Below are 15,808 nucleotides of genomic sequence, written 5' to 3' on the forward strand. Positions count from 1 at the left end.
ATATTGTCACTCACTGCAAAAATAAAACATACTATAAAACTGGAGAGCAGACCTTGCCTGTGATCATTAGATAGACTGGACCGAGTGCCTCAAGCCTTTGATGCCCCTGACATATTATTTTCTGGATGGTGTCCAGCAACCCAATGCAGAATAGCTTTTTCTCTACTGTATCCAGATGGCAAATGGAAGAGATCAAATTCAACAATTTCAGGGCTAATCTTAATGGATGTGAAAGGCTGGCTTCTCTACTAGCTTTTCAGGGATCTACAAGACAAAAAAGGCCTTTGAACAAAAAGACAAATAATTGGCTTTTTTTTTTTTTTCCTCTCTTCAAAACTAAACCATGGATGTGGTAATATAGTTCAAATCCATCTTCTGGTTGAAAAGGACAGCCAAATATCTGATCAGTTCTAATAACTGACAGTCTCGTGACACTTTCTGTGAAGTTTGGATGGGTGTTGCTCTTAATATTCCGGACAGCTTTTTTTTTCTCCATGCAAGCAAATATTTTTAATCTTCTCCTATTTCCTCCAAACGTTTAATAAATATATATATTCCTAAATGTTTAAGCACCAGCATCTTACAGTAAGATTCTCACACTACCACTAAAGACTGAATTTTAGAGTTGGCTAGCATGAACCTTATACATTTGTGTATTGTATAAGCATATACTATAATTTCACTATAAAGCCATCTGTACAGAAAAGAATAAGGTGTGAAGATATACCTCATTCTCCAACAACAGGTTTTACTTATTGAAGTACCAGAAATACTTCATCATAAAACAATTTCATGTGGAAGTCCTATGGTGCAGATCACAAGACCAGTTTGTCATTAGTAAGCGGTAGAGGAGGCAACAATTAGGCGAAAGGGAAAGAAGGGAGTCAAGTTTACCTTCTGTGAGTTAGTCAGCAACACAGAGACAGATCAACTTAAAGGAAGAGTTCTTAAACTGGTTTTATGGACTTGTGAAATTGCACACAGAGTTTTGAGAGTTTATGTGCATTTTTTTCTAGGTAAAAGGTCCACATTTTAATAAAAGGAAATAGCGACTTCCCCAAAAAAATATATGAGAACTCTGAGGACAAGACTTAATAGAAACAAGCTGAGGTATATTAACATGTCTAGAGAAAGAATATGTCTCCTGGAGGGATGGAAGCTTAGAAAAGCAGCTCTATTGGGAAAACCTTGGCCATGCATTTTAAAAAACTGTTCAAGGGATACAGCACTGTGTGCGGGCTAGGAATATGCTGCCCGAGGAGGAGGTAGGTCCCATGATGGAGATGGAGCTTTGGGTTGTTATAACTTGATTACACTTGTCAATGAAGTGATCTAGTGAACTCCTATGCTGATTCCATACCCATCAAGTTACCTTTTTTAATAATCTGGCTTCCCAATTAAATTTGCCTGTAAGTAAAGACTATGGTAATCAGTAAAGTAGCTGGTATTCCTGATTATTCTAAATTCATATATCACACAGGCACATATGCATTGGTCTATGAAACATTTCCTCACTTGGCTTCCAGGATATCACCTTTTTCTACTTTTTCTTCTACCTATCTGGCTACTACTCTCTTGGCTGGTTCTTTTCATCAGGCCAATCTCTTACTGTTGGAATGCTCAGTGGCTCAGTACTTGGACTTCTTCTCTTTATAAAAACACTGCCTAGATGCTAGATTGCACCGGGTCTCATAACTTTAAGCAGAGTCTATACCAAGGACTCCCAAATTTGTATCTCTAGACATGTCTCTTGAGCTTCGGTCTCATATAGCTAACTGCTTTCTGGACATCTCCACTTAGATGTTCATTAGGCATCTACACGCCACACGTCTACAACTCAACTTTTGATCTTTTTTTACTCCTCTTGCAGTTTTTACCATCTTAGTAAGTGGTAAATTCATTCTTCCAGCTTCTCTGGCCAAAACCTTGGGATCAATCTTGACTCTTTGCTTTCTTTCATCCTACATCAAATCAGTAAGAAAATCTTATTGGCTTTACCTTTAAAATAAATATCCAGAATCTGACCACTTCTCATGAAATCATCTTACCACTCAGCCAAGCCCAGGCCATCATCATCTCTTGCTTGGATCATGTACTAGGCTTCTAAATGGTCTCTTTGATTCTATTCCTGCTCCTCTGTATTCTGTTCTTAACACAACAGAATGAAGCTTCAAAACTGATGTCAAATCATGTCATTCCTCCAAACAATATCTTTAAATAGGTTTCCAACTCAATCAGAGTAAAAGACAAGGAGGTCCTTACAATTGCTTCTAAGGTTCTATACAAGTGACTTGCCCACTTCTACCTTCAAGCTACCTTATTTAATAAATAAATGTAGTCATTTCCTACTACACTATTGGGAAGCATAATGCAAAACCAACCCATAGTTAGGACCCTGGCTCCCTTCCCTTTTTCACTATGTGCATTTTGTGTTACAAATTACTTACCATCTGTTTTACAAAGCCTCATCTGTAAAATGGTACTGTTTTATAGGGTTGTTATAAGAAGTAAATGACTAAATATTTGCAAAGGATTTAGAAAAGCATTCAACACATAGGAAGTACTATACAGTATTTGTTAAAGCAAATGCTCACTTTTCTTCAGCCACACTAGCCTCCCTGCTGGTCTTCAAATACCCCAGGTTAGTCCCTACTTCATGGCCTTTTCATTCTTGTTTTCTTCTACCTGGCATGCTCTTCCTCCACATATACTCTCTGTATATGTTCTTACCACCTTCAGATCTGTCCTCAAATGTTACCTTCTTGGAGCCCTTCACTGACCACCCAATTTAAAACTGTAGTCACCATCTCCTGTCCCTGCTTTACTTTTTCTCCCTGTCACTTATTATCATCTAACATATATCTTTTAACTACTTGTTTATTATTTGTTTGTCCCTCTAGAATGTAGTATTTTTGTCTTTGTTCTTCAATGGTCTATCTCCAACACCTCGCACCTGGTAAGTGTTCAGTATTTGTTGAATACATCAAGACATATGAAATATTCATGACCTTATTACTCCCATGAATTAGAGATGAGAACAGAGTTCACCAGGTGATATATCCAAATAATACTTTACTGAACAGTCTTTTAATAGTTCCGGAGACATTTGAGTACAAATAGGCAGAAATGTCTTACATGACTACAAAAATGGGAGAACAGATGTTTACACTTATTTAGTCCTTTGTTGTTATCTTCCACCTCCAGAATACTGTCTCAAATAGATTAAGGTTTAGGAAACTGTCTCTCCTTCTACCCTAACCTCATTATCCAAGAGAGTTCAGCTATCAGGTCAGACTATCCATCCAACACATTAGCATTCAGTACTTCTGCTTGATCTCTCTAACATCAGTCACCTGTTTCCAGTGACACACTGGGCCTTGTCATCACGCAGAATTCCTCCATTTTGAAATCATAAATGCCAATATTCTATACAGTTTGAAACCTTTTACTTTTCAATTCTTTCATACTTTTATTCTCACTATTCCTGCTCTCCAACCTCATTTGGAAAGCAGAGCCTCTGGTTTTTCCATGTTTTCCTGATGTAGCAGTCCCTATCCGTCCTCTCTTCTCCCCTGTGAGCTTGGCCCCAAACAGTTGAACTATGCTCTCACTAGCCACCCCACCTCCCTTGCCATTATGTCTCAGTAGCTGTGTAAAGACTCTAATCCTGGATGAAAGCTACAGAACTCATTCTTCACTTATACACCTCAGTAGCTGCCAATTTGTTAATGACAAACCTCCAAATGATGCAGAATCTACCTATATATTTAATGTAGTTTCCAGTTACAAACCACTAACCTGCTCTATTTCCTCAGGATTTAAACCCCCTGAGAGAATTATACTCATCAGGTTTTGGAGTTCCTAGCTTTCCCATCCCATTCCTCGAAAAATATACTAGACCCACAACCATCTCTACCTCTTTCTCCTAGTCTCAGAGTTAATTTGCCCCTCCTATTGTTCACTCATTTGCTCTGGATTGCACTTCTTCTGTTTCTTTCCATTTCTTTCCTATATCTTCCATCTCTCCATCTTTACTGGCTCCTATAATTAAGCTTAGTCTCTTCCACCTCCAAAAATTTCGCTTGGTCGGGCTATTCTTTATAACTCCCTTCACCTTCCCTGACACTTCCTTCTTGTTAAGGCTCTTCTAAAGAACAATCCTCTCTTCCCTACCTCTCATCTCACTATAATTAAACTTCTGCACCAATTACTACTCTAAAGTTATTGTTACTAATATCATTAGTGATATGCCAATTATAAACTCTAATGGATCATTTTTAGTCTTTCTTGTACCATACCACTATCTCACTCAATTCTTCTTTGAAATTCTCTGCACCTTTGAAATCCTTAGAGCCACACTCACACTCTAATGACTCTCCTCCTGTCTCTCTGTCTCTTTTTTGGAGTCTTTAACTCTGGTCTTCCTCCCAGAGTTTGAGCTGAGGGTTGAAAAGTTATTTTTGTCTCACTTTACATACTTTTCTTGATAATCTCTAAAAAGAAGTCACAAACTTAAGTGCTTTTCAGCTGATAGTAAACCCATCAATGGTCATAGCTTTACTACCCCTTTTCAAAGAGTTACTCCTCTCTCCCATCCCTTCTAACAAGTGATCAAATGGAAGCCGAATGGTCCTATCTCCACATGGTTAATCTAAAGATGGGCATTTGATGAGGAAAAGATAGTCTCTTCAATAAACAGTGTTGGGAAAATTGGACAGCTACATGAAAGAGAATGAAAGTGGATTACCATCTAACTCCATGCACGAAAGTAAACTTGAAGTAGATTAAAGACCTAAATATAAGACATGAAACCATAAAATTCTTAGAAGAAAACATAGGCAAAAATCTCTTGAACATAAGCATGAGGAATTTTTTTCTGGACATATCTCCCCAGGCAATGGAAACAAAATAATGAACAAGTGGAACTACACCAAGCTAAAAAACTTCTGTACAGCAAAGGACACCATCAACAAAACAAAAAGATAACCTACAATATGGGAGAATATATTCATGAATGATTTATCCAATAAGAGGTTAACATCCAAAATATATAAAGAACTCATATGACTCAACACCAAATAAACAAATAACCCAATTAAAATATGGGTAGAGGACCTATAAAAGACATTTTTCCAAAGAAGAAATACAGGTGGCCAACAGGCACATGAAAAGATGCTCCACATTGCTAGTCATTAAAGCAACACAAATCAAAGCCACAATGAGATATCAGTTTACACCAGTCAGAATGGCCACTACTCAAAAGACAAGGAATAAGTTTTGGTGAGGGTAGAGAAAAGGGAACCCTCCTACACTGTGAGTGGGAATATCAATTGGTGCAGCTACTGTGGAAAGCAGTATGGAGACTCCTCAAAAAACTAAAAATAGAAATACCATGTGATCCTGTAACTTCACTTTTAGGAATTTACCCAAAGAAAACAAAATGTCTGATTCAAAAAGATATATACACCCTATGTTTATTGCTCCATTATTTACAATACCCAAGATATGGAAGAAACAAAAGTGTCCACTATACATGAATGGATAAAGAAGATACAATTCATATACATGGTAGAATATTATTCAGCCATAAAAAGAAAGAAATCCTGCCATTTGTGAAATTATGGGTGGACCTAGAGGATATTATGCTAAGTGAAATAAGTCAGATGGAGAAAGACAAATACCATATGACTTCACCTATTTGTGGAACCTAAAAACAAAATAAAACAAAATTAAGAAAATAGCAGTAGACTCAGAGACACTGAGAAGTGGCTGGTGGTCACCTATTAGGATGGGTGGGTGGGAAGGGGATAAAGGGACACAAAATCTCAATCATAATGTAAGTTGGTCGCGGGATGGAAGTGCAGCACGGAGAATACAGCCAATGGTTCTGTAACATATTCCTATGTTAACAGATAGTAACTGCACCAATTGGGGTGAGGTTTAAAGAATGTAGGTAAGTAACTTTTGAAACACTGTGTTGTATACTTGACACCAATATAATACTGGGTATCAACTATACTTCAATAAAAATTAAATAAAGATGGGCAATTGACTTTCAAGAAGACAGGTATCATGGAAGTCTGACCAAAATGTTTGCTATTTAGACAAAAAATAAGACTAGAGCATAAGCTGGGTCTTTAGTTGAGTCACAGATATATTAATAGATTCCCAATCAAAATTAAGGACACATGATCTGCTAATGAATTTCTGTTCCATTTTAGAATGTGAAAAGCAATATGGGAGATGTCATGTGGATGCTGAAATGTTGGAATTTCCAAGACATTTTAGAGATTTATGGGTACAACTGGTCCTAGATTAACAAGATGTCTAGCCACTGTAGTCACAGACCTTATTCAGGAAGATGCTGCAGTTAACCCCTTCTAACAGACATGACATTCTATGATAGTTCTATGATTATGCTGCGTTGATTTAAGGTTTTATTCAGCATGTTAAAGATAAATTGGTAAGCAAATAGAGAAGTAAAACTTTCCTTAACACCTACTGAAATGCCACTAAGACACTATAAAAGAAAAAAAAAGACACTATAAAAGAATTGTAATGTACGTATAAATTCTGCTTGAATCACACTACTCCACTCTTTATAATGGTACAAAGAAAAATGAAACAGCATTAGATTGTAAGCTCACAAATGGCATTATATTCTAGAGTGTAAGAGTGCAGTGAGACTAGGGCTGTTTTCTCCAAACACGCACAGCATAGCAAGATCTGTAGAGCAAGGGACTAGGCATGGTTTGACAGGTTATTTTAAAAAAACTTAAGATGGACAATTAAGAAAAAAGGCAATATTGATAACAATAAATGAGCTTTTCCTTTCCTTCAAGAGTTGAAGAAAGCACATTCATGATTTATGATGGCAAAAAGCATGTCAGTTGTTTTGATAATATAGCACATTTATTAAATCATAGTCTCTTGAGACAAAACTACACTGCAAATAAAATCTTCTCATCTTAATCCTGAGTATGTCTACATTTTCCTATGTATAGAGGTAACAAACTTTAGTATAATAGATAGAGGTTGCAAACCTCAGTATAATTAGCTACACTAGTGAAAAATAAATTTGGGCTAGAGCGGCCATAAGAATCAGTTATAAAAACAAGTAGAAAATTCACAGCCTACTTGTAACATCATTGAAATAAAATCAGTATTATCTTCCAGTCACTCAAACATCTGGAAACTTAGGGCAATAATATCAGTTATAAACTGCAGTGAACACTGAACATCTGTAATTAAATATATAAAAATATACACAAAAATGTAAGGTTTAAATTCAACAATATGCTAAATGCCAATGGTATGTACTTAGTCTTATATCATTTTGTTTTATTTTTCACTGAATTCATTCAGTAAATACTTACTGAGCTCTATTACAGGAATTATTATGCCAAAGATCTAAGAAATAACTCATTTTCTTGCACATATAGTTATCCCAGCCAAGTCTCTAGAAAACTTGGAGATTCTATGAATTCCGTGGTAAGGGATCTACATAAAACAGCATAGCTTAGATTAGTGTTTTGAACCTGGACTATGGAAGATCTTGGATGTGGGGCTATAAGAAGGCTGAACTTTATGAGAAGCTCCCCAAGGTTCCTGAGCAAGGGAACAATATAATCAGAGTGCTGTTTTGGGGGACTCATCTTGTCGGATTGTTTTTTGTGAGGAATGAGAAGGGGCAGGTTAGTGTGGAGATGGGGGAGACAAAGGATTATTAAGATTGATAAGGGTGAAGGACAGGAAGTTTGCTGAGTAGAATTATATGTTTTTGAAGAAATAAACATCATCAAGCACAGAGGACCCACCAGATGCTGTGCTTTAGCCAAGTGTCTTTATATATATGGCAGGATCTCAAATCCACATAAAACTCCTACAATGTATTATTTATTATTAAAGCCTTTGAGATGAGAAAACTGAAGTTTAGTGAGGTCAAATAACTTGCCTGGCACCACAGAATTAGTATGTGTTGAAGCCAGGCCTAATTGATCCCAACAGTCCTACATCTGCTTTACTACACTTCCAATTATCGACGACCTAGTCAACTTTAAAATCACAAGTATAATATTCATGTGACTATTTATCCCATAGTCACATGCTTCTCTAGGTTACTGCATTTCACAGCTTGGAGGCATGGGGGTGGCTGGAATTTTGCCAGCCTTTGGAGAAGCCAAAGCAGTCTGCACAGAAGGATTTTCCTGCACAACCAAGATAGCCAGATAACTTGTATACACAGAGGGCCAACCTGGCTCGCTCCCAGAACTGACAAGGGCTCTGTGTAGTCTGGTCCCTAACATCTCCCTTGGGACTCCACCCTCATCATGCAACCTCAGCCCCAGCCCAAGGGACTTCTTCTTTATTCCAGCAAATGTATGAACTGGCTGACAGACCATTTTCCCCTTGGGAGGACAGGAATCCAAATCAAGAATTTGAGTAAACAGATCCATTTCCCTTCACCATTAAAATGTCCTGCTTTCTAAGGGACCAAAGGTAACAGTGAGTAAAGCATGGTGCTGAATGAATATCCAGTAGAATGGCTCATGCAAAACCTCCGTTCATGGGGAGTGTAAGGAAAAGTTTATGAGAGGCCTTTTATTTAGTGTTTAAAATGAACTGTTGAATGTTTCTAGTTTAAAGCTTCAACATCATTCTAATCAATGTACTAATTGGTAGTAATTCACTTAAGTTCACTTAGTGAATTATAGACTCCCCTAAGAACTCCTTGGAATGAGAATTTTCTAGAGAAAAATTCTTACTTAACCCTTGCAGAAACGGCCAACAATGCTAATTACTTTCATTTCTCCCATCTTCTTACTTTGCACCTCTGCTACTTTTGAAGTACTAGAGCCATAAACCCCAGCTAGACCCTAGATAGTGGTCCCCTGGTCATCCTTCAGCTTCAGCACTCACCACTTCCCCTATGCCTGCAGGGCTGTGCACAGGATGATTGTTTTCTTCCAGTCTTTTTTTTCCTGTGCATATATTTATATAATATTTATTTACAAACAATATTGTAATTAAACTCTGAATGTAACTTTGTATCTTTTCTCAATTGGTCTTTCAAACTATCATTTTTAATGATTGAAAATCATTTAATGACTTTTTAACTATGACTGTGTATAAACCAAACTTCTTGAAGGTACCTTGGGACTCATGTGTTAAAAGCCCTTATTTTACACAGGGTAATCCTAGTGGCAGTAGTCGAATTGAGACATGGAGATAAATTTACAAGACAGCTTTGCTCCTTTCTCATAATTCATTGAGCCCAACAAGACTGTAGAACAGCAACAAGGATGATTTATAATTTCTACTCTGCATGTCACATGGCAAGATATATAAGTGGTTTTCATAGCGCAGATTTAAAAGTTACAAGGCAGTTATCAGCATATAATCATGGGAAATTGGTTTTGGAATTTAGTATTATTTTACTATAGTTAGTGTATAGAATTTGGCATCAGGCTACCTGGGTTTACATTTTGGCTCTAACACTTGCTAGCTAGGTGCATTATTTAACCTCTCAGTACCCTCATGTATAAAATAGGGCTAATATTAACACCTACCTCATTGAGTTATGAAATTAAATGAGCTAATGTATAAGTCAAGTGCTTAAAACCATGTTTGGACATGATAAGCACCCAAAAAATGTGTGTTAGTACCACCTCCCTCCATCCTTATTATGTCTAGTAATAACTGAAATACTGGTATTTACTTCTTTAGATTCATCATCATTACAAAACTGGTAAAAAGAAAATGGGCAGACACAATAAAATGTAATCACTGAATAAAAGTTTTAGATGGCTAAATAGTGAAACTTTGTTGTACTCAAAATTAAATGAGAATATGTAAACCATTTTGGAAACTACAAATATTAGAACAGGATATTATTATTAGTGAGAATAATGTATTCTACATGAAAATGTTTATAAGATATGATTTATTTTATTTTATGCTTTCAAATAGCTTGATGAAAAATACTATCCTAAGCAGCTGGGATAAGAAGCAATGTAACCAACATCATTCATTCAGAACTGCATCCACAGTGGAGTTGCATGGCTCGGTAATGACTCACAGCCAGAACACCAGGACAAGAATGTGAAGGAGAAACTGACATCCCTGCTGGTTGGTATCCTGGCCTAGAGGGTAGGAATGGAGAAGTGGAGGTTGTGAGAATCTCCATGGGTTAGAAATCAGGGTGGCTCAATTCTGCTTTTTAGGAGATAAATGGGTAGTCAAAAAGGCAGTACCTTCACTAACCAGAGGCAGGTTCAAGAGATCCAAGTAAGACTATGTGCTAAGAAAAAAAGAGAGTGGTATATGAATTTTGATAAATGACTATAGAGGACCAATAGAATACAGATGATGGGGCGATGCAAAAACCTACAGATTGTTGGTGCTTCACTTAGTAAGCAGGGAAATTAAGAGAAAATGTTAAGCATTCCTTTGGGAATAGAAGATAGAATATTGCTAAGGAATGATACCTAGAGAGAAAACTAAATGACTGAGCAGAGTTAAATTAAGTCATGCTGGAGACAATGTATCACCTCTGTGCCTACAAATTATCTCTGCAAGTAGTGTCACACTGGAAGAGCAGCTTCTACTCTAAATGAGTAAATTTCTCCTGTGGAAATACACTGCCTATTTTTTTGTGGCATGATTCATTCCTTCATCTAATGGTGAAACTTAGTGGCCATTAACAATAGGAATAGTATGTTAATACTGGCTAAACCCAGTTGGGACAACTAAAAGTGAAGTAAGTTGTTCAGCTGTGATAAAATGTGGACATTTTATACTTTGAATAATTACAAATTTTCTTGCAAAGAAAGGTCTACTAACCATCAGTACTTCACTCTTTGCAAAATAAAATCATAAGTTAGCACTTAAGAATAGATTCTGTGTTTGGCCAATGATGACAGGCTTAAATTTAACTAATGCCATCAGCATTTAAACATATCATGTCACATCTTCATTCCTCTGGCTGTGTGACAACTCTCATCTTGGCAGATTTCAACAGTTTTTTCTCAGGCAACACCTGGCAAAATAAACCACTTTCATACAAATTGGAGACACATCACAATGAGCAGGTCCATACACTGTTATTCCTGTTTCTCCCTATTGCTTATATTTTTTTATTTTAAACTTGAGTCTACATCTAGCTTGAGGGGCAAAAGACTGCCTTTGAGATGGTTAAAGGCCCCCAATGCCAACATTATTACCCAAGATTTTGTATTTTTAAGAAAGCTTAAAACAATCTAGGAACCACAACAGTTTTAGTCACAAAGCACTGCTACAGCTCATCCACTTTTGCTTCTCACCTCAGGGAGCCACTACAAAGCCAAAAGTAACAAGCAATCAGGCTATTAGCTTTTGATAGAATCGTCCATATGATAAGTATACATTTCTTTCTATTATACGGTACTCTTGCAAAATGATTTTTGTTTTCTACAAAGGTTATGAAATACCATAAAAATGTCCAATGCATCTGGTTTGGAATCCAATTCTTCCTTCACATATTTCTGCATCTGTTCACAAAATCTCTTTGACTTCAAAGGAAGCTTTTCAAGAGAAAAAGAAGATACATACAGGAAAAGTGGCCATAAATTTTTAGGAGTCCTTTTCTAAGGCCATTTTAATAACAGCACTATAGGACAAGTATCTCTCTCAGAGACCTAAAATAGCACAGATGATATTAAAGACTGTGCATTTATATGGAGATTTATGCTTTAAAACCTTATTCTGGGTCTAAAAGTGGTAAATCTTCAATTTAGAACATGTGAAAAATACAGAAATCTTAAAGGAGAAAATGTAAATCACTTCTAATTCACCATTTAGAAGACCAAAGTAAAACACAAAAAAGCAAGGATGATTGTTTCCTTCCAGTCTTTTTTTTCCTGTGCATATATTTATATAATATTTATTTACAAACAATATTGTAATTAAACTCTGAATGTAATTTTGTATCTTTTCTCAATTGGTCTTTCAAACTATCATTTTTAATGACTGAAAATTATCTATAGATCTGTACCTTTAAAAATGTTCTTGCTTACATTTAATTCTTATTCTACTCAAAACTAAAAGGTTTGAAAACACTAATCTGTAAATTCCACAACATTCCGTGTTTTGTAATTAGTATTTGTTATTTATAGGTTTCTGTGATCTTAATGACATTAAAATGGGGGTAATGGTCTCAGTGACTTTTCCCTTATCCTTTCTCTGCCATGTATTGTCCATAAAACATGCATTCAACATGAGCTAATCAGCATGGAGCGCTATCAGGAGCTGCTGTAGGCCATATGAGAATTTTGCTAGATGATAATTGTGCCAGTTTGATCAGGCTACTTCATCTCTCTGTGCTTTTCTTAAAAGGTAAATAACGCTGTTGTGTGGATCCCCTCTAAAGCTCCTTTAAGCTCAATCAGTCTATGAGCCCATTTGTTTAAAATGCTCTTTAGGTTGGTTTTCCTAGTGAACTTAGGTTATTAGAAATGATAATATTGCAACTTTAAAAAATATCTTTGAGTATCTAAAGAAACTAATGATGGTAACTGCAGAAAATATAGAGGAGAAACAGTAGAAACACATGTATATTTATTTATACTTCTTTTGCCATGAGGGTAAGATTCCAAATACTGACAAGACGGGTTGAAGCGCCGTGTCCATGCTCTCAGCACAACAGACTAACGGTAACGGCACAGTGCTGCCAGGCGCAGACAGGATGATGCACTTTGGCAGCCTGCTCAAATTCCTTCAGAGCTTGCTAGACAGAGGTCTACTTTGGGGCAATGAGGAATCAGAGTGGAAGATTGCACCGACGCTTGCTCCAGTGCCGCACTGGCAGAGGGAGGACGTCAAGCGGTGACACCAATTTAAATCGCCCAATTCCTAACAAGACGTCTTCTCTAATTTCTCCGCTGGCCTCTTGGCTAGCTGTTAAGGAAAGGAGGCTGAAAGAGTAATGAGAAGGTGGGCAGTTCTGGAAAGACCTGCCCTTGGGGCTCTGATAAATTCAGAGGCGCTCGGCTTCCCGCGTCGCCGAGCAACTGGGGAGTTGCCGCTGGGACCCAGCAGCAAAGTGCGCAGGCGGCAGCGTGCTCCTCCCACACGGGGCGCGGTACGCAATCACGCATCCTCGCCGCGCTCCGAGTGGGAGGGTAGTGTTTGACGAGTTCCCCTTAGCATAGGAACGGTTATTCATTCTCCAGAGAAAACAGAAAGAGAAAAGCAAATGAAGGGGATGTGGGGGACAAGAAAGACCTAGTGGGACGGGAAAGTGGCTGGAGAAGTGCCAGCTTTGGTTACCTGGCATGCGGAAGCAGCTGCGGGTCCTTTATGAAGTGCCCGGATGAAGCTCCAGCACTCACGCGCCTTTCGCGTTGAGCGCAGCGCCATCATGAGAAGGGCGGAGCCGTCTTTTGTTGAGTGACGTATGCCCCAAGAGCCAATCCCAGATTCCCAGCGCTTTTGCTTGCTACGCATGCGCTCATGCCTTAGGGGCGGGCAGCTGGGTGGCTACCGCGGTAGTGGAGTCCTAGTCCGCTCCGGTCTTAAGGAGTAGATGAGGAAATGAGTTGGGGTGTGCTTGACCTTAGTGTTACCCACTTGCGATGTAGTCTTTAGGGAGGACTTCCTGGAGGGAGAAACCCTTTCGGGGATACTTGTAGCAGCATTTTAGACGGGAAGAAAGTGAAGTCTTTCAGATACTAGCTCTCCAGTCAGCTTTTGAAAAATTTCTCTAGGAATGGGGCCTTCGCAATCCTCTTTGAAGGCAGTAAGTGGTCCTTTCAGGCCTGTGCGACCTCGTTGATTCATTCGACCTGCAAAATTTTGTTGAACCCCACCATCTGCTGGGAATTGAACATACAAAGAAAGATAACGTATCTTGCCTTTAAGAAGTATATGGCCTAATGGAGTAGCAGATAATAAATGATGCACTGTTTTAGGTGTAGAAACAAACACCAAGATTCCGGAGGAGTGGTGGTTAAGACTGGTGTTTTAAAGTAGTCCAGGAAGGGCTTCAGAAGAAGGTGATAAATGATACAAGAAAGTGTTTTGTGTTTCGGATTAAATCAAGAGAAGGGTTACCACAGTACTCCTGCCTCTGTTAATGCACCCAAAAAGTTCCCAGGCAGATCAGAACCTATCACTTATCTGAACACAAAAATAAAACTGGGAGAGATTTGTTAGAATTACTTCATGTGTTTCTTGGTATCTACCCATTGAACAAAAACTAAATTACCACATTTCCATAGGGAGAGGTTGGAGATTAATGGAATAAGGATGCCTATGCTCTTAACTGAAATCTAACGGTTAAGATAAAATTTATAAATTAAAACCATGCATTAGAATCTCAGGAGTGGTATAGTACTCGTGATGTTCAAGCATAACTGATGTAATACAGAAATAAGCAGGGAAGAAACTGTAGGGATGAAGCAAAAAAAAAGAACAACCAAATCTCATTCTTAACAAAACTGATCAATTTGGTTTTGTGTTTTAAATTTGAGGTGCTTGTACTACTACCAAGTGTGAGGCCCATTAGGTAGATTGGCCTGAAGCTCAGGAGAGAGAGCTGAACTACAAAACACATGGTAATTGAAACCAAGGACATCTTTAAGACCACCAGGTAGAGTTTGTGGAATAAAAATGGTTGTACGATGGAAATTAAAAGTAGCCACCAAAAGATATTTTAAACCCAAAAATGTGATATTACTGATACTACCCAGGACAGAAACCTTGCTGGTGGAAGTGATGAATGATCTTTATAAAGATATATATTCCTTCTCAATGCAGTGTTATAAATGCCTAAATGTTTTGTACCGATATATATAGCAAAGCATTAAAATACAGTTTTTACAGCTACATTATTAATTAGATTAAGTAACCCTTGGAATTAGCAAAACTAGACTTCTGAGGTCCTTGGCCATCTGGATTGTAAGAGAAAACCCAGCAATAAGAAGCAGAAAACTTTTTAAAGGGACTGCCCATTTAATTTTCTCAAGCAGCAATTTTAATCTTTTATCTACAGCTCATATGACTGAACTATGTCCACGAGAGATAGTTCCAAGATATACTCCTATTGAAGAGAGCATATCAGAACACAAGTGTAAACACTTCCATATCTGTATTTTTTAAATTAAATTATTTTCAAACTTAGAAGTATTAAATTTTGGTTCCCACCACAGTGATGACCTGGTGACTCAAGTGTCTCTCAGACAGCAAGGTTGCCTCTTTGGCAAGGACTGTTTTGTATTTCCTATATTTCCTTCAGCATGTAGTATAATGCCTTGTGCAGAGTAGGCACGTCTTTTAAATCTAAATTTTATTCTGAGAAAGTACACAACTAATTGTCAGAGGTTGATAGGCTTTTAATAGCCACAACAGACAGCTGAGAGCAGAAAAGACACTAGACTTATTAAAAGCAAGCTAGTTTTGTCTGCTTTTGTACCTTTTTACAATGGCATTCTGAAACCATTTGTTTTTGGAAGAAGTATTACCATTTAAGCACACCATCTTCTGCTCTTCAAGGAGTGTGCTGTATTCAACATAGTTTAATAAGTATTTTAAATGTTAATCCTGAATCTTCAGGAAGATATGTTATTCAGTGTATCTTTTAGAGAAAAACTGTGTAATACCCTTTTGACCCTTTTGAAATACTTCAATATAAAATGTTTCAAAAGTTTGTGTAATGCAGGGTTAGTTTGGTTATGTGGGAAGTTCACTTATGGAACATTTCATTGTCCAAAAGTGCTGTTTAAGTGAAGCACCACTGTAGTTATTGGCAATATTGTACCACTGCTATCATTTG

The 15,808-nt window shown here is 37.6% G+C and overlaps 1 protein-coding gene across 2 annotated transcripts in view; it reads right to left on the reverse strand.

Annotated features, from left to right (window-relative positions):
* WARS2 (tryptophanyl tRNA synthetase 2, mitochondrial) overlaps positions 1–13,415 on the reverse strand; it is a 127,143-nt gene extending 113,728 nt beyond the window's left edge. Inside the window, exon 1 of one of the 2 annotated variants that reach the window (XM_037021256.2) lies at positions 13,306–13,415. In XM_037021256.2, the coding sequence (XP_036877151.1) occupies positions 13,306–13,398 (93 nt within the window). In that variant the 5' untranslated portion in view covers positions 13,399–13,415. The remainder of the gene's footprint in view (positions 1–13,305) is intronic. The other variant, XM_037021262.2, reaches the window with a different exon arrangement.
* Between the last annotated feature and the right edge of the window lie 2,393 nt (positions 13,416–15,808).

This window comes from Manis javanica, chromosome 4 (assembly GCF_040802235.1).
Source record: "Manis javanica isolate MJ-LG chromosome 4, MJ_LKY, whole genome shotgun sequence".
Lineage (NCBI taxonomy): Eukaryota > Metazoa > Chordata > Mammalia > Pholidota > Manidae > Manis > Manis javanica.